General features: G+C 40.0%; 1 protein-coding gene across 1 annotated transcript; it reads left to right on the top strand.

The window, feature by feature from the left end:
* The first annotated feature begins 24,737 nt into the window (after window positions 1-24,737).
* On the top strand, window positions 24,738-25,379 carry LOC115894013 (40S ribosomal protein S12-like). The gene is made up of 2 exons (XM_030920282.1): window positions 24,738-24,975; window positions 25,279-25,379. Exons 1-2 carry the CDS (start codon window positions 24,738-24,740, stop codon window positions 25,377-25,379), a joined length of 339 nt encoding a protein of 112 aa, XP_030776142.1.
* Window positions 25,380-26,759: the final 1,380 nt, after the last annotated feature.

The raw sequence follows: 26,759 nt of genomic DNA, 5'->3' as shown, positions 1-26,759 counted from the left end.
TTAATTATTGCTGCGTTTAACAACTGGCTTGCAAATTTTCTTATAATTTAATAGGCAGGACTCTGACCCAGCGAACCATCTCTGGCTCACCACTAACAGGTCATCTCATCTTCTTTGTCAAGACATGTTCTATCAAGCTCCTAATCAGACCCTCAATTAAGTTCCACGTTCTCTTTTGGGGCAGATTGGGAACGTGAAATTTAGACCCACACTTTGCTAACCACAGGCTGACACAGAGGCAACAAGAGACACAATATGCTCTCAGCTACTAAAAAGGAAGTGGGGCAGAAGCTCCTCTGCCCGTGCCATTAACCTTGACTCATATAATTCACTTCCCCCTGGTGGAATCTGTCAAATAGTCAGAATGTCAAATTCCCCTAGACTCTTGAAAAAACTCACTCAATAGTCAATTCCCAAAAGCCCATTTCACCAAATGAGAAATTCACTAAATTTAGTTTCTTTTTGTTTTAGTTGACCAGTTTTCCTAATAGCATTTTAAAATAGAATGTCGCCGGGCACGGTGGCTCAAGCCTGTAATCCCAGCACTTTGGGAGGCCGAGACGGGCGGATCATGAGGTCAGGAGATCGAGACCATCCTGGCTAACACGGTGAAACCCCGTCTCTACTAAAAAATACAAAAAATTAGCTGGGCGAGGTGGCGGTTGCCTGTAGTCCCAGCTACTCGGGAGGCTGAGGCAGGAGAATGGCGTGAACCCTGGAGGCGGAGCTTGCAGTGAGCTGAGATCTGGCCACAGCACTCCAGCCTGGGCAGCAGAGCAAGACTCCGTCTCAAAAAAAAAAAAAAAAATAGAATGTCAAATTTGGTCTCCTGCAGCAGTCAACTGTGTGACCCTTTCTTTTTCCAGAGTTTCAGCCACTTTCTTCTCCACTTTGCAGGTTCCACAGCCTAACCTGTTTCTTAGAACTACTTAGTAGTTGTAGGAGAGAATGTGATTGCTCTAGGTCTTCCATTGGATGCTCTTCATTCTTCATTTGGTTTTGTTTTGTTGAAGAAGACAAATAAAAATGGAGAATGGCTGTCAAAAATAACAAGCCCAAGGGAGTTCTGGAGATTAACATCAACACCAAACATTGCTCACAGCACTGGTCTCTGTTTATAGAGCAATCTCTAGTCTCTTTACTCATCTAGGTGTTTTAAAATGTTGGGCTCAAGTATCTGGGCTTGCAGGTATTGAGAAACTACTGAAGGCATAAATAGAGGAATGACAAGTTTGGATCTGCTTTAGACACTGAATTACGGTAGTAATATGTGAAAAGGACCAGAAAAGGGAATTTGTAAGCAGAGAATCCAATTAAGAGTTCATTAGAACCCAGGTGAGAGATAACAGTCTGAACTCCAGTAATGGAAGTGATGGAATGATAAGAGCTTTTTTCTGGCTACCCTAACTTAGAGGACTCCCCCTTTACTCTCTAACACTGTGCCCTATTTGTGGAAATTTGTACATTTATATTTATATGCCTATTTATCATCTGCTCTCTCACTAGACTGTAAGCTCCCTGAAGGCAGGGTTTGGATGTTTCATTTCCCAAAGTAGTCTGATCACCCAGCACTGTGTCTGGTACATAGCACATGCTCCACAAACACCTAGGAAAGAAAGTGGAATTGAGAAGAAAGAAAAGATACTCACCAATGGGAGCAGGTTAGTTATGTTTTATAGTAAGGGAAAGATGCTCATGGAGAAGGAGGAGTGAAAAGGCAAAGGAGAGATAATAAAAGATGGCACAGACTTCAGGATAAGCAGGAGTAAAGAGGATAAGGACAAAAGCAGCAGAATTAGCTTTGCCTAGAAGAAGGGCTCCTCTTCTTCTGACACGGGAGGAAAGGAAGAATGGATGTGTATGGAGATTGATTGGATTTTAGGGTATAAAATTGATGTTCTATGTTTCCTGGAGATGTGGTAGGCACAGTTATCAACTGAGAGAAAGAGAGAAAAAGAAGAGAAAGAGAAATAGGAAGAGGAAAGAAAGGGAGGAGGAGGAGGAAAAGAGGAAGAGGAATTAGAAGTTAAGAGGGTGGTGAGAGTTTAACAAAAATTACTCCAAGGAAGGGAATAAGTTGGTGACCAAAATACCTAAAAAGCTTTCTCCAAAAGGGACCAGCTGAGGAACAGTGTGACCAAATTAGCTTATCTCCAAATCTCATAGGTGAGTGACCGGCAAGTGGAACAAGAAGATGGGAGGGTTGACTGTGATGGAGATTTGCAGGAGGCCATCTCTCCTCCAGTTAATGTGTCTCACTGCAACAAAGGGGAAGATTTCAGGACTCCTGGGATGGGTTTAGATGAATCATTCATCTCTCCAGCTGTTAAGAGTTTTGAATGTGTTAGATAGGACACAGACATCAAAAACTGTCCTTCAGTGGTCTGCTTCTCTAGAGAAGGTCTCACCAAGGGGCTGAAGCTTGACTTATCCTGCTGTGTCCTAGATCTATAAGGTAACCCTGTCCTTTACTACAACTTTGTCTAAGAGAGCAGTGTCTCTCTTAAAAATCTTACTGATATCCATGTATCTTTAGTACTTAGTACTTTAGTACTTTAGTACTAAATATCTTTAGTACTTAGATGACTGCCTTCTATATGAGGAAGTACATAAATTAAGACTTTGATAGACCTGGGTTTGATTCCTTCCTCTGGTATGGAGAAGTTTTGTGATCTTAAATAAATTAGCTAACCTTTTCAAGCGTTCATTGTTCAGAGTAAAATGGGGGAAGTCACTGGAACAGTAGAAGGATTAAATGAGATAATATATGTAATTTATCCAGCAAAATGCATAACACCAAGTAGACATTCAATAAAGATTTTGTCACCTCCCTACTTCTTTCTCTCCTTTCATCCCCCTTATATAATCAGTTTTCTGTACAGAGTGCAAGATTCCTCATGACAGAAATGGCATCTTAGTCATTAAAAGATAACTTTTATCTTTTTTTTTTTTTTTTTTTTTTGAGGCAGAGTCTCACTCTGTCGCCCAGGCTGGAGTGCAATGGCGTGATCTCGGCTCACCACAACCTCTACCTGCCAGGTTGAAGCAATTCTTCTGCCTCAGCCTTCTGAGTAGTTGGGATTACAGCCGCCTGCCACCACGCCTGGCTCATTTTTGTATTTTTAGTAGAGATGGGGTTTTACCATGTTGGCCAGGCTGATCTCGAACTCCTGACCTCAGGGAATCCAACTGCCTTGGCCTCCCCAAGTGCGGGGATTACAGGCTTAAGCCACTGTACCCAGCCAACTTTTATCCTTTTATTTATTTCTTTTTAGATGGAGTCTCGCTCTGTCATCCAGACTGGAGTGCAGTGGCACAATCTGGACTCACTGCAACCTCTGCCTCCCAGGTTCAAGCAATTCTCCTGCCTCAGCCTTCCGAGTAGCTGGGATTACAGGCAGCTGCCACCACACTTGGCTTATGTTGTATTGTTAGTAGAAACGGAATTTCTCCTTGTTGGTCAGGCTGACCTCGAACTCCCAACATCAGGTGATCCACCTGCCTTGGCCTCCCAAAGTGCCGGGATTACAGGTGTGAGCCACTGCACCTGGCCACTTTTATCTTTTTAAAAGTAATATACACCCTTGTTAGTTAAAGATTTCAAATAAGAAAAAATAAGCAGCTGCCTCATTCCTCCCCACATGGAGAAAATTATGTCTAATTCTTAACAGCTTGGGATTTTAATTATTCTGGCGTCATTATCTAAATTTGCCTAAAAGTATGTGATATATTTTGGGTATCTTCCCCACCCAAATCTCACTTTTAATGGTAACCCCCAATACTGGAGATGGGGCCTGGGGGGAGGTGTTTGGGTCATGAGGGCAGATTCTTCATGGCTTAGTGGTGACTTGGTGACCATGAGTTCTTGTGATATCTGGTCATTTAAAAGTGTGTGGCACTTCCCTTCCCCACTCATACTTAGGTGGGGAGTTATACTCTACCTCTTTATCCACATAAATTATTTGAAATTTTCCTGCATGGGAGATTTTTCTCTTTTCTCTCCCTTATTTATTTATTCAATTATTTATTTATAACAGCATGCATTCATAAATACTTATTTTATACTCTGGGTTATAATCTAATACTACTTTATTTATTTTGTTGCTGGAATTATTCCAGCTTTGACCATTAGGGGTTTTTTAAGTTGGCTCCTTTGACCTTTTTGAATACCTTCAACATTATGGGTTTATTTATTTATTTATTTGGGAGCATTATTTTTTACTTTCTGGCACTATAAAATACTTCAGTCTTACCTTGTATGTTTTCTTTCCCAATCCTAGAATCGGACATTTCTCCAAGAAGACCTAGTTCCTTTTACTAGAAAATCGTATTAGAAACCAAGATCTGAGCACTAGATGTGTTTGTCGCTAGCAGAACATTGTTGCATCTAGGGCCTCTCAGCTGGCAGAGCAAGCAATACATGTGTGCACACCAACTCATATATGCATATATCTCTTAATATTTGTGTATGTAACATTGGTATCGATATTAAGCAAAAACATGAGTTCAGATGGATGTTTTCAGCTCTAATATATTACACAAATTATTCTAGCTGCTTCTTTTTCTTATATGTAAACGCATACTCCAAGAGTGAGAATCCTGGCTCATAGCATCCCACATCCACTTATTTGATTGTTCATTTCCAATATACATGTATCATGACATCGAAATTAACTGGTGCCCTCATGAGAATAACTTTATAAACTAGAGTACAATGCTTGTGTAATTTCTTTTACCTTTAGTCTTACAGACTCCAGGCTGGGCGCGGTGGCTCTCCCCAGTAATCTCAGCACTGTGGGAGGCCAAAGTGGGCAGATCACGAGGTCAGGAGTTCAAGATCAGTCTGGCCAATATGGTGAAACCCCGTCTCTACTAAAAAATACAAAAATTAGCCAAGTGTGATGGTGTGTTCCTGTAATCCCAGTTACTTGGGAGGCTGAAGCAGGAGAATCACTGGAACCCAGGAGGCAGAGGTTGCAGTGAGCTGAGATCGTAACACTGCACTACAGCCTGGGCAACAGAGTGAGACTCCACTTCAAAAAAAAAAAAATCTTGCAGACTCCATATATTTCCAATATAATTTCAGTCAGCATCCCACCCCTTCTTTCAGTGAGGTGGTTTCACACATTTATAATAGATTGTTTTGTCACATTCCATATTCATTCTGGGATCCCTCAATCTTATAATTGTTTTGCTCTCTGAATGTATTATATTTTATACCATCTTATTCTTTTTTCATAAATGCTACTTAGTTGTTAGCAATCTGTACAAATGAAAATCCTCTCTCTGGGGATGTTAATGAGAATTTTTGTGAAGACTTCTCTCTGTTTAGTCACTTTTCTCTAAGTGTTTTATTTAGTTTTTTTCTTGCCTATATGTTCCACGTTAGAAATTTTCATCAGATTCTGGTACTCTTTGTCTGACTGTCTGTGATTCAGGGTGTGGAAATCCAATTTCTGATTGGAATTTTCAAGGGTATGGGTGGGTCTTGTTAAGGCTGAGTTTCCTTGTAGGACAATTTGGCTGGGCTACTATTGGGGGAACCCTTAATATTACATCAAGTCTTTCCACATCTGCTGATTCTCTAGAGATATCTTCTAATCTTATGTCTGCTAGGAATCTGGTAGCCCACACATTTTCGGGCTGGCACTCACACCCTCAATTATGATGTGGGTTCCCTCTCAGTTGAGTCTCTGTTTAAACTTTTAGTCTTATGCAATTGTGTTGAAAGGGAATTGACTCAGTGGCATGAATAGAATCCAGGGAGAGGGATTGGTTTTTAGTTTTATCTCATTTATTACTTTATTTTTATATAGAGATGGGATCTCGCTATGTTGCCCAGACTGATGTCAAACTCCTGAGCTTAAGCAACCCTCCTGCTTCAGCCTCCCAAAGCACTGGAATTGACAGTGTAAGCCACCATCACCAGCTTCCAATTGCTTTTCTTAAATCTTCCAGCCAATTTTTCTTATTTTGGTTCCTCATCCCCCTTAATCTCCCGTTCCAGAGGTATCTGATACTGCTGGTTTCTGAGACTTTTGGTGATTTCGAAGTGAAGTTTAGGTCAGTTTTCAGCTTTCCTCATTTTCTTCTTGGGTCTGCAAGGCTCTTTAGTAAACAATCATATGACTGCTTTCCTGACTTCCCAAATTTTGTGCTGTTATATTTTTTTTTTTTTTTTTTTTTTGAGACGGAGTCTCTCTCTGTCGCCCAGGCTGGAGTGCAGTGGCCGTATCTCAGCTCACTGCAAGCTCCGCCTCCCGGGTTTACGCCATTCTCCTGCCTCAGCCTCCCGAGTAGCTGGGACTACAGGTGCCCGCCTCGTCGCCCGGCTAGTTTTTTGTATTTTTAAGTAGAGACAGGGTTTCACCGTATTAGCCAGGATGGTCTCGATCTCCTGACCTCGTGATCCGCCCATCTCGGCCTCCCAAAGTGCTGGGATTACAGGCTTGAGCCACCGCGCCCAGCCTGTGCTGTTATATTATTTTCATTTATTTTTGGGTATATATCTTTAAAAGCATATCTATATCTGTCTGTTTATCTGTCCCTTTACAGTGATTTTATAGAGGTTTCTGGTGGGAGCAAAGTTAGATTCTTCCATTGAACCCACTGTCCATCTTTTTCCAAATCCAGTTTACAAATTTTTATCTCCTTGATATAATTTTAATGACTTTGGGAGGAAGAAGATATATATATATATATATACACATACACACACACACACACACGCACACACACACACACACACACACAGCTTTATATTGGAATCTCTGAAGGCATGGGTGGGTCTTGCTAAGGCTGGGTGGGTCTTATTAAGGTATACATATATATATATGTATGTATGTAGCTGGTATATAGACATAGATATTTATATGCCAGATCTAGTCATATTATTAATTTTCACAGTCTTTTTGTTTTTTTTGTTTTGTTTTGTTTTGTTTTTTAGATGGAGTCTCGTTCTACCCAGGTTGGAGTGCAGTGGCACGATCTGGGCTCACTGCAAACTCTGCCTCCCAGATTCAAGCAATTCTCCCGCCTCAGCCTCCCGAGCAGCTGGGACTACAGGTGCCTGCCACCATGCCCAACTAATTTTTGTATTTTTAATAGACACTGAGTTTCACCATATTGGTTAGACTGGTCTCGAACTCCTGACCTCAGGTGATTCATCTGCCTCAGTCTCTCAAAGTGCTGGGATTACAGGCGTGAGTCACCATGCCCAGCCCATTTTCACAGTCTTTAAATGCATTCTGGATACCAACTACTCAATAAATATTAGTTAAAATATATAGAAATCAGAAAATCTTCATTATGTTGTGCCTTAAGATTGATTGAACACTCGTAGTATACCAAAGACATTATGCACCATGACCCAAATGTAACTGGCTGTCTTGTGACTTTCTGCTTTTCCAACTAAATTAAGAACTTAGAGAATCTTTATAAATAGTACCTTTGTTTTCACTTCTAAATAAGCCTCCAGGGAAGCGCAGCCAGATGCATTTATTATGACATGTAAATCAGCAATATTAAAATTGATATTAGCTGTTACCACTTGAAGTATTAGAAGAGAGGGGTTCAGCTGGAGTCCCTGCCTGTGCCAATATGGTTCTGTTTTAACAGATGAAGACATTAATAATTAACTTCATCAGTGAGTACACATTCATGCGGCATTGGTCCTCCATTCAAATGTGTTTGGCTAATGTTGATTATGAGGCTGAATGTCCTTAGACAAATGCTTTTGCTTTGGTATATGGTGAGTTAAACAGGATTAAAACTGCCTACTTGCCTCTTATAAAATGTAGCTTTCTATGTTATTTAAATATAATTTGTTCATGTGGTAACATAAAGCTAGATGAACAAATAGGTTTCATTTCTGGGCTCTATTACTTCCAAAGTATAAGACTCTTGTCTAATCCTCTTAGCTTCTGCAATGCTCTGACTACTCATTTATATAACTGAGTTGCTATCACTCACACTGGCTCGCTAATAGTGGAGATAAGACCTACCTGTGTTGAAGTCAGGATAAAGCGAGTTTATGAAGAATAAATCCTGTTAGGCACCTTCCTTTTTAGTTTGTAAAGTATTATACAAATATAAAGGGACATTATTTTGAAATAATTTTGAACACTATATTAAGGCAGGACATATTGAACTAAAAGGTCTACTGTTAACAATCTATTATAAAAAAAAGCAGAAGCAGCGACTCCTGAGTCCTTAGCCTCTTGAGTAGTTTGTGGATTACGAACAATGCACTGATTAGATCTTATGGAGTACTGGTTCTACCTCTTTTTTTTTTTTTTTTTGAGACAGAGTCTCGCTCTGTCGCCCAGGCTGGAGTGCAGTGGCCGGATCTCAGCTCACTTGCAAGCTCCACCTCCCAGGTTTACGCTATTCTCCTGCCTCAGCCTCCCGAGTAGCTGGGACTACAGGCGCCCGCCACCTCGCCCGGCTAGTTTTTTGTATTTTTTTTAGTAGAGACGGGGTTTCACCGTGTTAGCCAGGATGGTCTCGATCTCCTGACCTCGTGATCCGCCCGTCTCGGCCTCCCAAGGTGCTGGGATTACAGGCTTGAGCCACCGCGCTCGGCCATGAGTACTGGTTCTACTTCTAAACATTCTGGCTTTTCTTTTGCTTTCTACTGAAGAACAGGAAATAGTTGAGATCTAGACATAATGTAGGTTCTAATCTTCCAAACTCTCTATTTTACTTGGCTTCTTTCTTGACTCTGAAGTTAAATGGAAGTTTCAAGATCTCACTATTCATCTCATTAAATTATTTTGTAAACAATAAAATCAAGTTTAGGAGGTTGGTCTATATTTGTCTGTCTAAACATTCAAACTGCTCCATGGTGCCAGCATTTTTTCTTACAGAAATCTCTATAATGCCAAGGGCTTTGGTCATCCTAGCAAAATGTCATTCGTTGTTTTGTAGAAGACAACCTGAGCCTGTGCTTTGGTTGTTGTTCTGGGCTTGGATTCCTGACATTGAAAAGGTTTAACACATACCATCGGTGGCAGTCATTTGGAAGACAGACAGACACAAAGCCATTCTCAAGGATTCTTCCTTTATTTCTGAAATACCTTTTGACCACTGGAAAGGGGGTTGATCCTTTCCTTTTGTTTCTTTTAGTATGCTTACAGTGATGTAGAAAAGGAGAGAGAGACCATTGCCTTCAGAGGGTTTTTTTCTTTTCTTTTTCTTTTCTTCCACATGAAAGACTTCATTGTTCTACCTCAAGTTTACTGCAGCCCTGGGGAAAGGAGCAAAAGATCAAGAAAGAGAGAATGATTACTGATGCACTTGCGGAGTGGCAAGCTCTTGCTACATAGAAATACAACGAGCTGTGAAAGTGGATCCCTGTTATATTTTAACAGTCTAATGGGGCTTGCTTTATCATTAGTGCCATTAGGACTGCTTGTACTGATTTAATCAGGAATGAAGCCTTTAAGCTGACTTTATATACCCACAATGCAACAGTTAGTTGGCAGCTGTGATTAGATATAATTAGTGTAAGTGGAAAACGCAGCACTTTTTTCACCTCTTTTCCTACCCGATCTCCTACCTACAGTTTTATTTCTGGAACTTTTTCTCAGAGAAGTGTTTTTGCTCCCCACTCCCCTTCCTCATTTCTTGGTTCTGGGAAACAACGATGCAAATAAACACATGAAGTCAAATGAGATTATGCACTTGGATACTCAGTATTGGTTCTTGCATGTTTTTCTTGTTTTGATTTTTTTTTTCTTGGTTTTTGTTTTTGTATTTCTAAAGCACATGTAATCTGTGGTGCCTTTGTGGAGTTGTGTGTTGACAATATTTCCCAAATTAGGAATTTCAGCATCTGAGATTGTGACTATAAATCTGCAAAGAGGCTTAGGAGAAGAAACAAGGTATGATAGAGCCAGGGCTGGTGGTAGTGGTGGTGGTGGTGGTTGTGTAGTGACCAGGAAAAACTCTTCGTTAATTAATTTGTTAGCGTGCTATTATGAAGAACAGTGAATTATTAATTTAAGTAAGACTGCACTGTCTTTTTCTTTTTGCTGGAGTCTTGCTCTGTAGCCCAGGCTGGAGTGCAATGGCACGATCTCAACTCACTGCGACGTCTGCCTCCTGGGTTCAAGTGATTCTCCTGCCTCAGCCTCCTGAGTAGCTGGGATTACAGGCATCTGCCACCATGCCTGGCTAAATTTTCTATTTTTAGTAGAGACAGGGTTTCACTATGTTGGCCAGGCTGGTCTCGAACTCCTGACCTCAGGTGATCCACCTGCCTCGGCCTCCCAAAGTGCTGGGATTACAAGTGTGAGCTACCGTGCGTGGCTGCATTGTCTTAAGACTCTGTAATTACACACTTGATAAAAATCCAAATTGAATGGTAAAAATCTAGAGCTGTTTTGTGGGAATTTGACGTGACTCTCATTTACTGGTGAGAGGCTGTGCTGGATTCATAAATTTGGGAACCCCTAGCAAGTGATAGCAAAAATTCCGAGAGGGAATGAAGTCATGTAGAATAGGTGATGAGGAAGAACAATGGGTCAGGTCTGGAACTCTGTGGGATCCCAATATTTAATGATAAAATGAAGGAAAAATATATGTGAGGGAACAAAATAAAAAAGATTTGAAAATAAACCAATGGAATATATGGAAATTTTGGAGTAAATATTTACAAGTTCATGTAGATCAATTACCCAAGTGACCCCCAAGGCAGTACCAGTCTGATCCTTCTGGGGTGGGGTGAGGATTTCCAGCAAGAAGGGAGCAGTGATGCTCCTCCTCAGGGGATGTTAGGCACCCACCACTCCTCTTTGGTGGAAGTAATCTTGACATGTAGGGCTTAAAAGTAGTTCATTATTGGCCAGGAGAGTTGGCTCACGCCTGTAATCCCAGCACTTTAGGAGGCTGAAGTGGGTAATTATGAGGTCAATAGACCATCCTGGCCAACATAGTGAAACCCTGTCTCTACTAAAAATACAAACATTTGCTGGGTGTGGTGGTGCATGCCTGTAGTTCCAGCCACTTGGGAGGCTGAGACAGGATAATCGCTTGAACCTGGGAGGTGGAGGTTGCAGTGAGCCGTGATCACACTACTGCACTCCAGCCTGGCGACACAGCTAGACTCCCTCTCAAAAAAAAAGTATTTCATTATTGTCAGAAGGCTGAGGCCCAAGTTGAAAGTGGAGTTAATACTTGTACACATTACTGATGCCAAATTAATTTTTTAGTAGATATGTGTCCAGTAGAAAGAAAATAGATAAGAAAAATAAACCAATAGGAGAATATGGAATCTGGTTCTAATTCTCCAGTTCCATTTTTAGACTTTTATTGCATTATATTTTGACTTATTTTTATAAATATACGTGAGTACACATCACACAAGCCTTGTACTTTTTGCAAAGTAAATATTACAATTTCTGATCTATTTCTATGGTAGATATTTTTGATGGTGTTACATGAGAATAGAGTAGTTACCAATGACCTTAGTCATCTTGGCAAAATATCCAGAAAAGTCAGTTGCAAGTTTGGTTTCTTGTTTATTTTTTCGGTCTTTATAGTATTTCAGTCATTTTTTTTCTCTCAAGCTATTTTCTAGTTTCTGACCAATGCCCAAATGTGAGTCCCTGTGAATTTAATGGGCCATGTATATAGAAAAAAATTAGTTCTGAGTTTTCATTTTTTGGAAGAGATTTATATAAAGCTAACATTGAAATGAAAAACAAACTAGTCTTTTTTTTTTTTGCACGAACACTTCAAAGTAAAACATTTCTAATTTTTTTATTTAGGTAATAAAAATGTTAGTCTCAGATGAGAGAAATTCTTCTTTGCACTGCGCTTGAAAACAGGCAAGGGAAAAGAGAAAATTAGGTACTTCAAGTCACTTTATCTAGTAGTGGCAGAATGGAATTCGCCAGTGTAGGAAGGAACATTGAACAGAGAGCATGAAATCTGTTCCTTTCCTTACTAATGAAGTAATCTTGGGAAGGTATCCTACCTCTCGGGGTCTACATTTTCTCATTTCTTAAATGATTGGGTTATACTAGCTATTTTTGTTATTGTTCCTTCCAGTTCCTATGTCGTGCAATTCCAAATAAGATTCATTACTTGGCATCCAATAATCTATACCATAGATGCTCAGTTAATCAACATCCATTTAACCAATCCACTCAAGTAACCCATGCTCTCCATTCTCTCTGTAAAACTTTGACAATGCTTTTTGCAGAAAGCTAGCAGCCAGATGATTATTCTAGTGCATTCATCCATTCCTTCCCCTATTGGTTGAATTTTATGTTTACCAGGAGTCAGCTGAGTTTGTTCCCAAATCTGTTTATCTCAGTTATATTTATTATTGAAATTACATAATTTGTTAAATAGTGTAAAAGCCAAAGTAATATAAGTGTGAGGAAAAAAAAAGAGCTGTTTCTATGAGAAACTAAAGCTTTGGATGAGTCTATAAGCATGTAATATAATCAGGTGTGAAGAAGACATCATAAAAAGCTAGAAAATACTGATAAATATCTAGAGAAGTCTATTTTTGTATTTCTTCACAGCTGACCTTATTTTCTTATTCCACTTTAAAGAAACTGAAACTGGAGATCAAAGATAACGCTTTTATGCGAGAAAGCAATAGAACTCCAATCAAACTGTAAGAAAGTGTTCTACAACAAAGGCCGGGCGCGGTGGCTCAAGCCTGTAATCCCAGCACTTCGGGAGGCCGAGACGGGTGGATCGCGAGGTCAGGAGATCGAGACCAACCTAGCTAACACGGCGAAACCCAGTCTCTACTAAAAAATACAAAAAACTAGCAGGGCGAGTTGGCGGGCGCCTGTAGTCCCAGCTACTTGGGAGGCTGAGGCAGGAGAATGGCATAAACCCGGGAGGCGGAGCTTGCAGTGAGCTGAGATCCGGCCACTGCACTCCAGCCTGGGCGACAGAGCGAGACTCCGTCTCAAAAAAAAAAAAAAAAAAAAGAAAGTGTTCTACAACAAAAGATTGATGAATGAATGCAGATAGAAATAATTGATGCCAAAATATATTATTCAGCTATACATGTAAAATTTCCTTACTTTTCTCACGTAAACTTTTTTTTGGATTAACCAACTAACTGCCAATCCCGATTGTATTTGATTACAGGGAATTTAATTTGTCATATTGAAATCAGGGCCAGGCTAACATTTCCTTTGTTCTCTTAATATAGTTTTAACAGGATATAATATGCTAATGAATAGTGTGCAAAACAGTTTTTTTAAAACCAGGCATTTAAGGTGTAAATATTTCAAAGCTGATTGCATATTATAGGGTAGTAGTATCATTTTCTGGGTTTCAATCTTGCCTTCTGTTCTTACAAATTACTTTGTATCTTCAAGATATGGTTTCTAGCATTGAGACATTACCATAATAATACTAGCTCTCTGAGTTAAGAGGATTAACTCTTAATATACATAAAGTGCAGCATCTGGCATATTGTAGAAACTAAAAATATGATATGATACTTATTCTTATCTCTTAAAGAAGGTTTCAAGTGCTTCTACTTTCCAACTGATTTTTAATACAGTGATGGGCTCTGGAAGTTGCTGGATAAAAAAGAGTGAACTTTGTGCACCTTTTGAGGGTAGCTTATGCAAACTTGAGAGAATAACAGGATGGCTGGGACCATGTAATTACATTTCACGGTGGCCGGAGGTCAAAAGTGAGCGGCAAGCAGAACCTTCAGTTAAGGGTCAGCGATCGAGCACAGGCAGAGATCAGTATTTGCAGTGGAGCTCCCAAGTGCCCCTATGTGTAAAGCACTGTTGCTGAGGTCAATAAGCTATGCAGCATGATTATTGCAGGCATGATCTACACTTGTTCTTCTATAGCTTACTCTCCACACAGCAGCAAGATTGAGCTAATTGGAGCCTAAGGTAGCCATGTCACTCCTGTACTCAAAACCATACAAAGTCTTCTCATTTCACTCAGAGTGAAAGCCGAAGTTCTTACAGTGAATGGCTTGCAAGGCTCTACAATGATCTGGGGCCCTGATTTACTTCTCTGCTGTCGTTTCTTATTATTCACTCTCCTCCAGCCGCACTAGTCTCCTTAATTTTTTTTTTTTTTTTTTTTTTTTTGAGACGGAGTCTTGCTCTGTTGCCCAGGCTGGAGTGCAGTGGCACCCTCTTGGCCCACTGCAACCTCTGTCTCCCGGGTTCAAGTGATTCTCCTGCCTCAGCCTTCCATGTAGCTGGGATTACAGGTGCCTGCCACCATGCTCGGCTAATTTTTTGTATTTTTAGTAGAGATGGGGTTTTACCCTGTTGGCCAGGCTGGTCTCTAACTCCTGACCTCGCCCACCTCAGCCTCCCAAAGTGCTGGGATTATAGGTGTGAGCCACTGTGCCTGGCCTTCTTAATATTCTTTAAAAATAAATCCTGGCTCACATCTGTAATCCCAGCACTCTGGGAGGCTGAGGTGGGCAAGGTCAGGAGTTAGAGACCAGCCTGGCCAACACAGTGAAACCCCATCTCTACTAAAAATACAAAAGTTAGCCGAGCAGGGTGGCACACGCCTGTAATCCCAGCTACTTGGGAGGCTGAGACAGGAGAATCGCTTGAACCCAGGAGGCAGAGGTGCAGTGAGCGTAGATTGCACCACTGCACTCCAGTCTGGATGACAGTGAGACTGTATATAGCTCTCTTTATGTAAAAATAATAAGTATAAGTATAAGTCCTGCACTCTCTGGTCCTGTGACCTTGGTTGTTTCTTTTGCCGGGAAGTCTCCGTTGCCCACAGCTGCTTGCTGGCTTTTGCTCCCTCACCCTTTCAGGTCTTTGCTAAAATCTCACTTTCCCATGGAGGGGCTACCTTGACCACAACTTACACCCCCACATTCTCCTATACTCTGCGCCTTTTCTTTTTATATTATATAGCTTATTTATTAATTATGTTTATTTTTTTCTTATCTGCCTTTCTTTGTAATTTCTATGAGGGCAGGGATCTTTATCTGTTTTGTTCACTTATGCATCCCAAGTGCTTAGAACAGTACTTGGCACGTCATTAAATATTGATTGAATGAAGGAATGAACAAGTGAATGCATTTCAGGCCTGGCCTGAAAACAGTTCAAGACATTCCTTGCCAGAGGCTTAGCAAATAGCAAAGCCATCAATCTCTGGGGATTAATTGAGAAGAGCAATGATCTTGTTAGACTGAAATGGCTCTCTGATTTCAATCACAGTTAGAAAATCTCCCTTTTCCCTGAGTCCCATTACTTTCTCAATTTTATAGCCTCAGATTCAGAGGTTTACTCAGGCAAAGAGAATCAGAGAACTGTGAATAAGGCCCAGATGATCCAGATAATAAACATATCTTTGCTTCAATTTTGTGATGTGTGGGCAAATAGCTATTAAGGAGTTTTCCCCCTTTCCTTCATTACTTGTCTCTAGTTTGGTTTAATGATTACCTAATGATTCAGCAGTTTATAACCTTTCATTTTAACTCTTGCAGTTTCTGACCCTCTCATAGTGCATTCATTTTTGGTATTGAAGATTTATTAACTCCCTCCCTTCTCCTTTTTACCTAATTGTAATTTAAATGATTCCAGTTTTCATAGGATGCAATATATAGTTCTCTTTATATATAACATAATAATTATACAATAACATTAATTATAAAATCATTTAGATCTAATGAGCATGTTACTATCTGCCAAGTTCTGATTTAGGAGCTTCAGACATATTTTCATTAATCTTTAGTCCTGCCTTACAGCGGAGATTTTGAACTCAGAAAATTTACTTTGTTCTTTTCAGCAAGTATGTGGTCTTTTGGCTGGCCCCATCAGAATCCCCAGAAGTGTTTGGTGACAGATCCCTGAATCCCAATCCCAGGAAACCTACAGACAATCAGCATTTTAACTTACTTCGAAAGTAAAGCCTGTAGGCACTCAAGTTTGAGAACCACTGGATAAGTATTGAGGTAGACTATATCTTAGAACACACTGACAAGGGAACAATACAATGTGCCAGTAGCACACTGTAGTCATTACTAGGTAGATTTTTACCTATTACAGGTGAAGTTAACTCTCTTTCTGAAAGCCCTATTCTGCTTCTCCTGCCCCTGTAGTATTTGACATATGTGTTATCACCTACAAAAACAAACAAGATTCATCTTGAAGTTTCCAGCCAGAAGATATTGGTCAAGGAGCCTTTTGTTCTTTGACAGGCCGAATTATGTCTTTAAGTAATTCCTTTGACTCTATGTCAAATTAATTTTGTAAGGAATAAAGGACTAGGCTGGGGGCAGAGGCTCATTCCTGTAATCCCAGCACTTTGGGAGGCCAAGGCAGGTGGATCACCTGAGGTCAGGAGCTCGAGACCAGCCTGATCAACATGGAGAAACCCCATTTTTACTAAAAATACAAAATTAACTGGGCATGGTGGTACATGCCTGTAATCCCAGTTACTCAGGAGACTGAGGGAGAAGAATTGCTTGAACTCGGGAGGCAGAGGTTGTGGTGAGCCAAGAACGTGCCATTGCACTCCAGCCTGGGCAACAAGAGTGAAACTCTGTCTCAAAAAAGAAAAAGAAAAAGAAAAAGAAATAAGGGATTAACTCATTTGGTCAGTGCATCTGGGGACAGAAAGTAAAGTGAGTGTCTGAAAAAATAAAGTATAAAAATATGCATCAATAAACGGACTAGCTTTTCCAAATTTTCTTACTTATTCAAATAGAAGAAAACAGTATGACTCAAAAGTCAGATAAGTAAAATTTCATAGACCCATATCACCATAGTCAAATCAGATAGGGGAAGTCAACCAATTGTCTAGATGAGGAATCGGCAAACTCTGGCTCACAAGTCAAATCCTTCTGACTACCTATTTTCATAAATAAAGTTTTATTGAAACACAGCCATGCACATTATCTATGGAATGAATGAAAGATGATATTTCTTGGTTGGACTCTCCACAAAGGAAATTAATTCAGAATCCAAAGTCATGGGAAATGTTAAGTAATTGTTAACCTGTAACCCCACTCCAAGAACTACTCCATGGGCCATAAAACACACATTCACCTACTCTGCAGGGAGAGAGAAGACAGGCTTTTTATGGAGAGACATTCATTTCAAGTGGAGGACATGCTCACCAGGGTGTGAAGAAGACCCTTCATTGATGTGTGGAGAAAAGTATTATAATTTATGGTTTTACATTAATATGTAGAGAGAAGAAATTAAGCTTTACTAATATTTAATACACAGGTTGGCAGTAGTCTGTGAACCCAACTCCAAAGAATTGGCTATAGAGTTCTCTCTTGCTTGATTTCATTGTGTTAACACATACTGAAGTTTGCATGTACCTAGTTAAGTGGATTTAGGGATTTCATTACTGACTTCACAGAATGGACAAATGGATATAAAAGATTCCTGCAAAAGTGTCTAACATTGAAGATAATAGTTAATGCACTGCTTGATAATGAAAAAAACTGGCAGAGTTGAAAGCTCCCTTAATCCTATGGAACTAGTTCTTCAGCAGCCAAAGAGGTAAAAGATGAATGTATGCATTCTAATGAATTTTGAAATGATCAAGAGAATTATGAAATATGGATTTATTTCCTCTATCATTGTAGACCTCACCCTACTTGAATACTGTGTCAACTTTAAACAAAAACTTTTGCATAATTAGAGGATTACATTAAAAAATAAGTACCATGATTTCATAGACAAGATAATGAGGTCCTTTTTTTTTTAATCACATCCTTGTATCATTAGGAATTAACTTTTTTGTTATGACAATCATTAAGTCCAGAAATAATAAACATAATGCCAGACTGAATCACAAAGATTTTAAAACATAATTAAGTATATTAAATCACACTGTTTACACATTTTAGCAGACTTAATGATTTTTAAAAGTGAAAACAGAAAGATGTCTTTGTAAATTAATAAGATAGAAGTAAAACAAACCACTAGGTGATCTTGAATTCATCCTTTAAAAATGTCTATTTTGGAAGAGAAAACCAAACGCCGCATGTTCTCACTCATAAATGGGAGCTAAGTGATAAAAACTTCTGAACACAAAGAAGGAAATCACAGACACTGGGGTCTACTTGAGAGGGAGGGTGGGAGGAAGGAGAGGAGCAGAAAAGACAACTGCTGGGTACTGGACTTAATATCTGGGTGATGAAATAATGTGTACAATAAACCCCCATGGCACGTGTTTATGTATGTAACAAGCCTTTATATGTATCCTCAAACCTGAAATAAAAACTTAAAAATTGTCTATTTGTATATTTTTATCTATATTATATGCCAGTCTAATAGTACATGCGTATACTATCATATAATAGTACACACATGTATATACTATGTGTAGTACACGTGTGTGTGTATATGTGTGTGTATATATGTGTGTGTATATATGTGTGTGTGTATATATGTGTGTGTGTGTGTATATATATATATACATGTATATATATATATACACACACACACAAAAATTAAAAGTGTATGCTTAAATTTTGTTTTACTTATAGGTGGATAGGTCAAAAAATTTAGAAGCCACTGATTTAGACAATGATGTGTGGATTCGACCTTCCTACTGAGATATCTTGGATTTATTGCTGCCTGACCTTTCCTTTGACTGAACTCCCCTTGACCTGCTGAAGTCCTGGGCAGAGTGACACAAATCACCATTACTCCTCTACATGCATCTCTGTAGCCATGCGTATTTCATACTGGCACAAGCTTGCTTGTATATTTACATTTTCCACATTCATATTGTTTATCCTTATTTCTGGCTATTTAAATACTAAAGCTATTATTGACTAAATTGGCTTTGTGCGTACCTTCCATAGCCATCTAGCTAACTAACACCCTTGCTACTGTCTATTTGCTTTTGTTCTGGGGAAATCATTGTATGCTTACAGATCTCACTGACTGTTACTGATTCTTACACATATAATGGGTGCACTTTGCAGAGGCTCGGTATGTTTGGGGATGGCACAGTTTTCCTGGTGTCAAAGGAGGACTGATGTTAATGATATTGACTTTGTTTGCTTTATGTCAGAGCAAGAAGTGAATTCTTTTAAGAAAAAATTATATTCTGCCCCAACAATGTAAATGTATTTGGTATTTGTTGAGATGCAAAGAGCCTGCTTTCATACTACAAGTTGTGCTAAATGAGATGCCTCCTCTATGTCTTTTCTGGCCAAAAGAGATACATAATTTCACTTCTCAAAGGTCACATCCTTTCAAGATTTTTCCTGTCTGGGAACAACCATAGTATCTAACAGTACCACTGGCACTGGCCAAACTCTTCAATTCTTCTTCATTACGTCATAGGATTTCTTCATTACATCAAGTTCATATCTGATTCTAGTAGTTCTCCTTTTTCTCCATCAGTTTTAGCATACTGCAGACATTATGCCTTTTGTATTTGTCCACTGAGAAAACCTCAGAGGTCGATGTCTGCTACTAGACTGGCCAGAAAGTCTGGTCTCTCACTACCTTCCTCCTGCATTCAGGAAGCCAATCTCAAGTGCAAACCTCACAGCTTTTCCGGAGTTCGGCAGATGTCAAAATGCCTCCATTCCCTCCCAGTCCAACCCTTATCCCCAGCAGCAATCTGGTGCCAGTTTTAATTAAAATTCATGAAAACAGACTGGCACTTCAGACATGGATGGAAACAATTTGTAGGGGACGTAAAAAATAGCAGGGGTATACTTCTCATGTTTACTCTCTACTGTCCTGTAAGGATTTCATTTTTGAGTGAAACCAGTTTGAATTGGACATATGCTCAGTTTGCATAATTTAGGGAGGAATTCACAATAACTGCCTCTGATGTGGACTGAGCTCTGTTCTCATGACTAAAGAAGTTTATTTCTTCTTTAAGAAAAAGTTTAATTACGGCAGTTTCATATTGAAAATTAATAGCTTGGGGGAATTTAGAATGAAAAAATAGAGGAAAATTAACTTTTTGAGATGTACAAGACAGAACAGTTTTATAAATGAGAAATCATTAACTGGTATTGTAGTAAAGTGTTTTTGCATAAGGATGAAGAAGACGTGAATCTGAAATGTGTGTAACTAGTATAACGTGTGTATGACACTCATACTAGCCAGTAAATCCCAGACAGGAAAAAGCAGCTACACACCCACATTTTCTATTTATATTTCCTTTACCTAAAGCAGTCATTTGTTTATACTTACAATGTGCCAGGCATGTATTGGGCCTGTTATGCGAATCATCTTAGCAGTTCTTAATCTATTTTTTTCACTGTTAGAAGTATGCTACATTCTCATTAGAAGTAGCAGCTCCTATAGAGTGGTGTAGTGACCCATTCTTTATGGTTTGGAGGAAGCAGGTTGGCGGGAAACGTGAGAGTCTCTGGGTTGGATAATCTAGAATTTAAACCTAAACCTGGCTTCAGAGCGTATGTCCTAAGCCACTATACTCTAATAGCTCCCAGCTTTCTCATCTTTCACTGCCCAAAGTATCTACCAGGAATATTAAATAAATATGGGTTGAATAAAATTGTGACTGTTTAGCAGTCATAATAAAAAAGGGTAAAATGAATGGGCTCCAGGAATGCGATAGACCCACAAGTATTTCCTATCAGATCCTTTTCTCTACCTACAAATGTTTGATTCTTCTGTTTTGCTCAAGAGGCCCAGCACTGCAGATCTGGCTGGTTAACTCTGTGGGAGGTACATGAAATTGGGAAGAGATAGAAGAACTAAAGGCAACAAATGGGTTGCTGCCTTGAGTAAGAAATTCCAGTCCCAGCTGAAACTCTTACCTTAATGTGGCACTTGAAATAAATGGGGTCAAAAGTGTTTTGAAGAGCTAGGAAAGATGAGATCGAGATGGTGCCTGTCTGATTAAGGGGAAGGGGAATTCACAGATATGCTTCTGGTAGAGACTTGCATTGGCTGGTGGTGTCTTCACTGAAAGACTGGATGTGAAAGAAAGAGCAAACTCTTTCCCATGCAACAAGATTGAAGTCAAATGTCACCTCTTTAGGAAGCTCCTGCCTGGGTTAGGCCTTCGCTATGCTGTGCTGCCACAGCTCACTGTTAATGTCTCCAATGCAGAATTTAACTGACTTCATTATGTCAAGTACCTACTCCAGGGTAGGTGGGCCCCAGTAGTTTGTCTGTTTCTCTTTATTAGATACTGACTGAATTAATAATTGATGAAAAAAATGCCAATATATTTGTGAAACCCCAATTATGAACATTATGGTTTATATAATAAGTATGTATGCTTAGTATGTTAGAAGCCAAAAAAGAAAAAAAAAGGAAAAAAAACCAGCAACAACTATATAACAAGTAGGAAGTGTTTTGCACTCTGTGATGAACAGCATGGCATATTTCTTACTTTCAGATTAAAATGGAAATGACTGTAAGCTCTACTTGCAGAATTACAGAAATTCCATGGTCACACTCCTGACCTCCCAACCCCTTCTCCTGGGTTATTTGGACTCCTAGGGGCTTGTGCACCCCAACATAGTGTGCCAGGTTCCACTCTCAAGTGACTCAGGGTCCTGGTGAATCCCTGTTCACTGCTGCTTTTACTGTCTGGGCTCTGCTGGGGTCACAAATTTTCTATTGTACCTCTGGCCCTGTGGCATCGGGGATTAGCAACATGTCAACTTATACAGTTTGCTGCTGAGTAGCATGGACTTTGAAGGAGAGTGGCATAAAAAGATAATACAACTTGCTCTCTGACAGTTCAGAACCCTCTGCACAGCCATGCCCGTCTATTGTCATTCACCAAACCAAAGCACGTCCAGGCATCTCTGTTTCTCAGAAAGGACAATCGCTATTCTTTTTTTAAATTCTAGAATTCCCTCAAGGTCTGGATTGCTTTCCTTCTTCATCCTTCTAAAATAGAAATGGTACCCTCTGTTCTTTCTTCCCACAGTGAAACTTAAAGGACCATTAAGAAGGGCTTGGGCTTTAGAAACACAAGACTTGGTCCACTGCCCTTTCTTGGGGTTGGCGGTAGAATAGCTTTTATTCCTTCTTAACAAGTTATCCACTCTATGGATAGGAGGCTTTTTACTATACAGTAAAAATTCCAATACAAGTTACATTATCACCTGCAGATCACTTTGCTACATCAAAGATGCATAGAATAAGAATTCATGCTATTGTTAATTGCTCTTTTGCAAAGCGTAGAATTTCCTCTCTAGTTATAACCTAAACATAAAGAAAACCTATGTCATAATGTTTAACCTTTATAATTTTTTTTTTTAGCTCTTCTCAAAAAAAATGTCCTGGTAGACAGTCCAGAGCAGAAACATTGCCAAGTTTGCTGCCAAGGGCCTCACAGAGAGAACACTGAAGAAGCCAGACTCACAGGGCTTTACAGCCTCCTGATATCCTGTCACTGCGATGGTTTGGCAGTAATTCCTCAGGACCAGTGTGGAGGGAAGGGAGGTAGGGAAATCTCCCCATAGGGTTATACTTGGCTATGATTGCTCCTGTCATTTTATTCTGGAACTCAATAAGATTGCTTGTCATATTAACAGGCATAGCTCCTCATCAAAGCATATCCATAGTGCCTGAGAACCTAGGCCAGCTTATCTCAGTTATACTCTGTGTCCAGAACTCTCCTGGGAATTACTAAGTAATGATGGTGAGACCAGACTACTGACTTATTGACCCCATCTCTTATGATGGGTTGGTTCCTCCTTTGGAAGCATATCCTTGGGGCCCTTCCCTGTCCACTGATCTCAGTCAAGACCATTTAAAATGGTGAAACTCATTCCAGTCGGGGTTTGAGCATTTTATTTTCCTAGAGACTCCTTGGTTTCTAGACAAATGTGTTCATTCCCTACTTAGCATCCTTTGAGTTGAACACACACAGATGATAGGGGTGTGGGGTACATTGTCAAGCCACAAACATAACCTGCACTGTAATAATACCCTTCTACATTGTTATCTTGCTTTGGCACAGTATGATTCAAGTCTTACTCTTAACCCTAAAATTAAGTGGTTTCACTCTATTAAAGGCATTATCTGCAACTGAAACTCACTAAAGCATATACATGTCACGTGGACTAGCCGAACACAAAGCTCTTAATCTGAAGTTGACCTATTTAGTAAACCTATAGCTCAGAATTTGATCTCATCACCTCAGAAAATCAGGGATAAAATCTGTCTCTATATTGTTTCAGGTACTTGGGTATCAGAGACGTTGTTTGTTTATCAAGACCAAACAAAACACTTTGCTATTTTTTAAATCTTCTGTGTGTGTGTGTGTGTGTGTGTGTGTGTTTTATCTTTCACATTGTTCTTTTTTAAACCTTGCTTTGGAAGGAACCCAGTGTGAAACCATGGGTGTGGGCCTCCACATGCCAAAGCCTTAAAGAATTCACTTACAGTGTATTCAAGGCTCAATTGAGGCCTCTGAATTCCACTCAGTACAGGTGGTAGTGTGTGCAGAGTACATGTGATCGGCACTGAACAGTAAGCAGTTCAGTCTTGGGTTAGGGAGGGAGGAACAGAGAATATAAACAACCTAGAAGCCTGTTTAGATTATGACAGGTGGCTGTTGATTAGGACAGGCACATAACTCACCTGGGTGCCTTAGTGGAAATGTCATGCCTTATTTTAGAAGGAAATTAGTCAGTGATAAGAGATACAACTCTAAGGAATAATTAACATTCTAATAACATATTTAAGTGTATCGTTTACCAATAAGATCAGTTTTCAAATTTGCTTTTGACAAAGATTAAAATAAAAATAAAACATGATGCTGAAATGATGGATCTGTGAACAGAGATCTGTTAAAAACACACAAAAACTGATGGGAGATTATGAGACATACTTTTCCCTCTACAATTCTATGAAATACTAGTTTTTTAAAAAGATAGTTTTAAAATAACTTGTAGAATTTGATTGAGTGCAGGCAAATCCATAGAGAAGTAAACAGATCAGTTATGACCTGGGCCTGGGGATGGTAGCAAGGGTTGATTGTAAACTGGCACAGGTATTTTTTTGAGGTGATGAACATGTTCTAAAACTGGATTGTGGGGCCAGGCGCAGTGGCTCACGCCTGTAATCCCAGCACTTTGGGAGGCCGAGGTGGGTGAATCACCTGAGGTCAGGAGTTCGAGATCAGCCTGGCCAACATGGCAAGGCCACATCTCTACTAAAAAATACAAAAAATCAGCCAGGCATGGTGGCACATGCCTATAGTCCCAGCTCCTTGGGAGGCTGAGGCAGGAGAATTGCTTGAACCCGGGAGGCGGAGGTTGCAGTGAGTCGAGATTGCACCACTGCATTCCAGCCTGGGTGACAGAGGGAATCTCCAACTCAAAAAAAAAAAAAAAGAAAGAAAGAAAAAGTAGAATGGGGGTTACTATGGTTGGAGGGATGTGAGGGAAGAATGGGGAGTTATTTAATCGGTATAGAGTTTCAATTTTGCAAGATGAATTGCCTTCTGGAGATGGATGTTGGTGATGGTTGTATGTACTTTGTACCACTGAAATGTACACTTAAAAATGGTTAAGATGGCAAATTTTATGATATGTGCATTTTACCACAATTAATAATTTTTTAAAGTTTTTAAGAAAATAACCAGGTGTGTTTGTCTGTTCTAGAAATGAAAACATTAATTTTATCTACTCTGATCTCTGGAATATATAAATTGTCAATAAATAATTGTAGCTTCTTTCCCTGCCACTGAGTCACACGGAGGTGGAGGCTCAGGTGCATTCAAGATTTGGTTTCACCCATAATCCACCACCATGACTGTGGATTGCTAGAGGTATAATGGATGTCAGTACTGCTTTACAAGAGGTGCTGAAAACTACCCTCATCCATGGTGGTCTAGCATGTGGAATTCATGAAGCTGCCAAAGCCTTAGACAAGTGCCAAGCCCATCTTTGTCTGCTTCCATCCAACTGTGATGAGCCTAAGCACATCAAGTTGGTGGAGACCCTTTGTGCTGAATACCAAATAAACCTAATTAAGGCTGATGACAATAAGAAACTAGGGAATGCTGGGCACGGTGGCTCACACCTGTAATTCCAGCACTTTGGGAGGCTGAGGCAGGTGGATCATGAGGTCAGTAGATCGAGATCATCCTGGCCAACATGGAGAAACCCCATGTCTACTAAAAAACAAAAAATTAGCTGGGTGTGGTGGTGCGTGCCTGTAATGCCAGCTACTCAGGAGGCTGAGGCAGGGGAATCACTTGAACCCAGGAGGCAGTGCAGTGATCAGAGATTGTGCCACTGCACTCTGGCCTGGCAACAGAGCAAGACTCCGTCTCAAAAAATAAAAAAAAGAAAGAAAGAAAGAAAGAAACTAGGGGAATGGGTAGGCCTCTGTAAAATTGACAGAGAGAGGAAGCCCCATAAAGTGGTTGGTTGCAGTTGTGTAGTAGTTAAGGACTATGGCAAGGAGTCTTAGGCCAAGGATGCCATTGAAGAGTCCTTAAAATGCAAGAAATGAACACATAAAACTTTGGCTCTCACACATACACACACACAAATTGTTGTGGCTATAGCAGCCAGAGTTGTGTTGATAAATTCTTTTTTTTTTTTTTTTTTTTTTTGAGACGGAGTCTCGCTCTGTCACCCAGGCTGGAGTGCTGTGGCCGGATCTCAGCTCACTGCAAGCTCCGCCTCCCGGGTTCACGCCATTCTCCTGTCTCAGCCTCCCGAGTAGCTGGGACTACAAGCGCCTCCGCGTCACCCGGCTAGTTTTTTGTAGTTTTTAGTAGAGACGGGGTTTCACCGTGTTAGCCAGGATGGTCTCGATCTCCTGACCTCGTGATCCGCCCGTCTCGGCCTCCCAAAGTGCTGGGATTACAGGCTTGAACCACCGCGCCCGGCCTGTGTTGATAAATTCTAATCTTGTCTTTGTTATTCCTTTGGGTAGTTCAACCGTTTTTATGGAATTAAAGCTTGCCTTTGTGTGGATAATCTCACCTAGACCAATTTTACCAATTCTGATCATGCAGTTCTAACTTCTTGCGTGGTGGTTCCACTGGAACATTACCAAATTACCCCAGGCTCATCGTGGCTAAATGAAAACTCATGTTCTTTGTCTGTAACCAGTGTCTGCCTTTTGAATTTCCTGTGTCTTTTAGTGGTCATTGTCATTCTCTTAGTTATTATAGCTTAGATCTGTGGGGTCATTTTGGATCCTGTCTATTTGATAGTGACAATTATTGTTTTGTTTGTTTGTTTGTTTTTTGCCTTCATTCTTTTCTATTCCTAAACATACTATACAACATTTGAGATAAATTTAACTTTAAAACATTCAATCCCCCGGGAGGCGGATGTTGCCCTGAGCCGAGATCACATCATTGCACTCCAGCCTGGGTGGCAGTTGGAGACTCGGTCTCAAAAAAAAAAAAAAAAAAAAAATTCAAGCCATTCAGTTAACCCCTAACTTTTCCAAAGTAATCTCCTGCTATAATAGAGATCAATTCTCTTCTTCTCCCAGTGTGGACTACTTAATGTCTGCATTTTCATTTTCCAGTTTTTTTTACCCTCTTTTTTCCAAAAATAATGGTCTTCTTCCTCGTTTCCGCTTAATCCAACCATCTCTTCCCATCAAGCTTCCTTCTCCAGAAACCTTCCCTGGTTTCTGCAGCCTATAGCCATCTTAATCTTTGAATGGCTGCCTTGACACTTACTATCTCTTTTGAGTCACACAGTGGCCTTATCAACTCAGTGTCAGACAGGCATAACAAAAGCAGACCCAGGATGGACAGGGTAGGAGATGGGGATGGATGAGGATGAGGGGTGTGAAGATGCAGGTATCAGATGATAGCAGAGTGTT

The sequence above is a fragment of the Rhinopithecus roxellana genome, chromosome 16 (assembly GCF_007565055.1).
Source record: "Rhinopithecus roxellana isolate Shanxi Qingling chromosome 16, ASM756505v1, whole genome shotgun sequence".
NCBI lineage: Eukaryota > Metazoa > Chordata > Mammalia > Primates > Cercopithecidae > Rhinopithecus > Rhinopithecus roxellana.
Note: the sequence above shows the minus strand (reverse complement) of the source record. Positions and strands in the feature narration are given on the sequence as shown.

What these genes read in the sequence shown, in the direction of transcription:
- LOC115894013 (XM_030920282.1), top strand. Translation starts at nt 24,738, where the DNA reads ATGGATGTCAGTACTGCTTTACAAGAGGTGCTGAAAACTACCCTCATC. An exon ending in ACTAGGGAATGCTGGGCACG is followed by an intron (nt 24,976 to 25,278) that starts GTGGCTCACACC and finishes GAAAGAAACTAG; the next exon opens with GGGAATGGGTAGGCCTCTGT.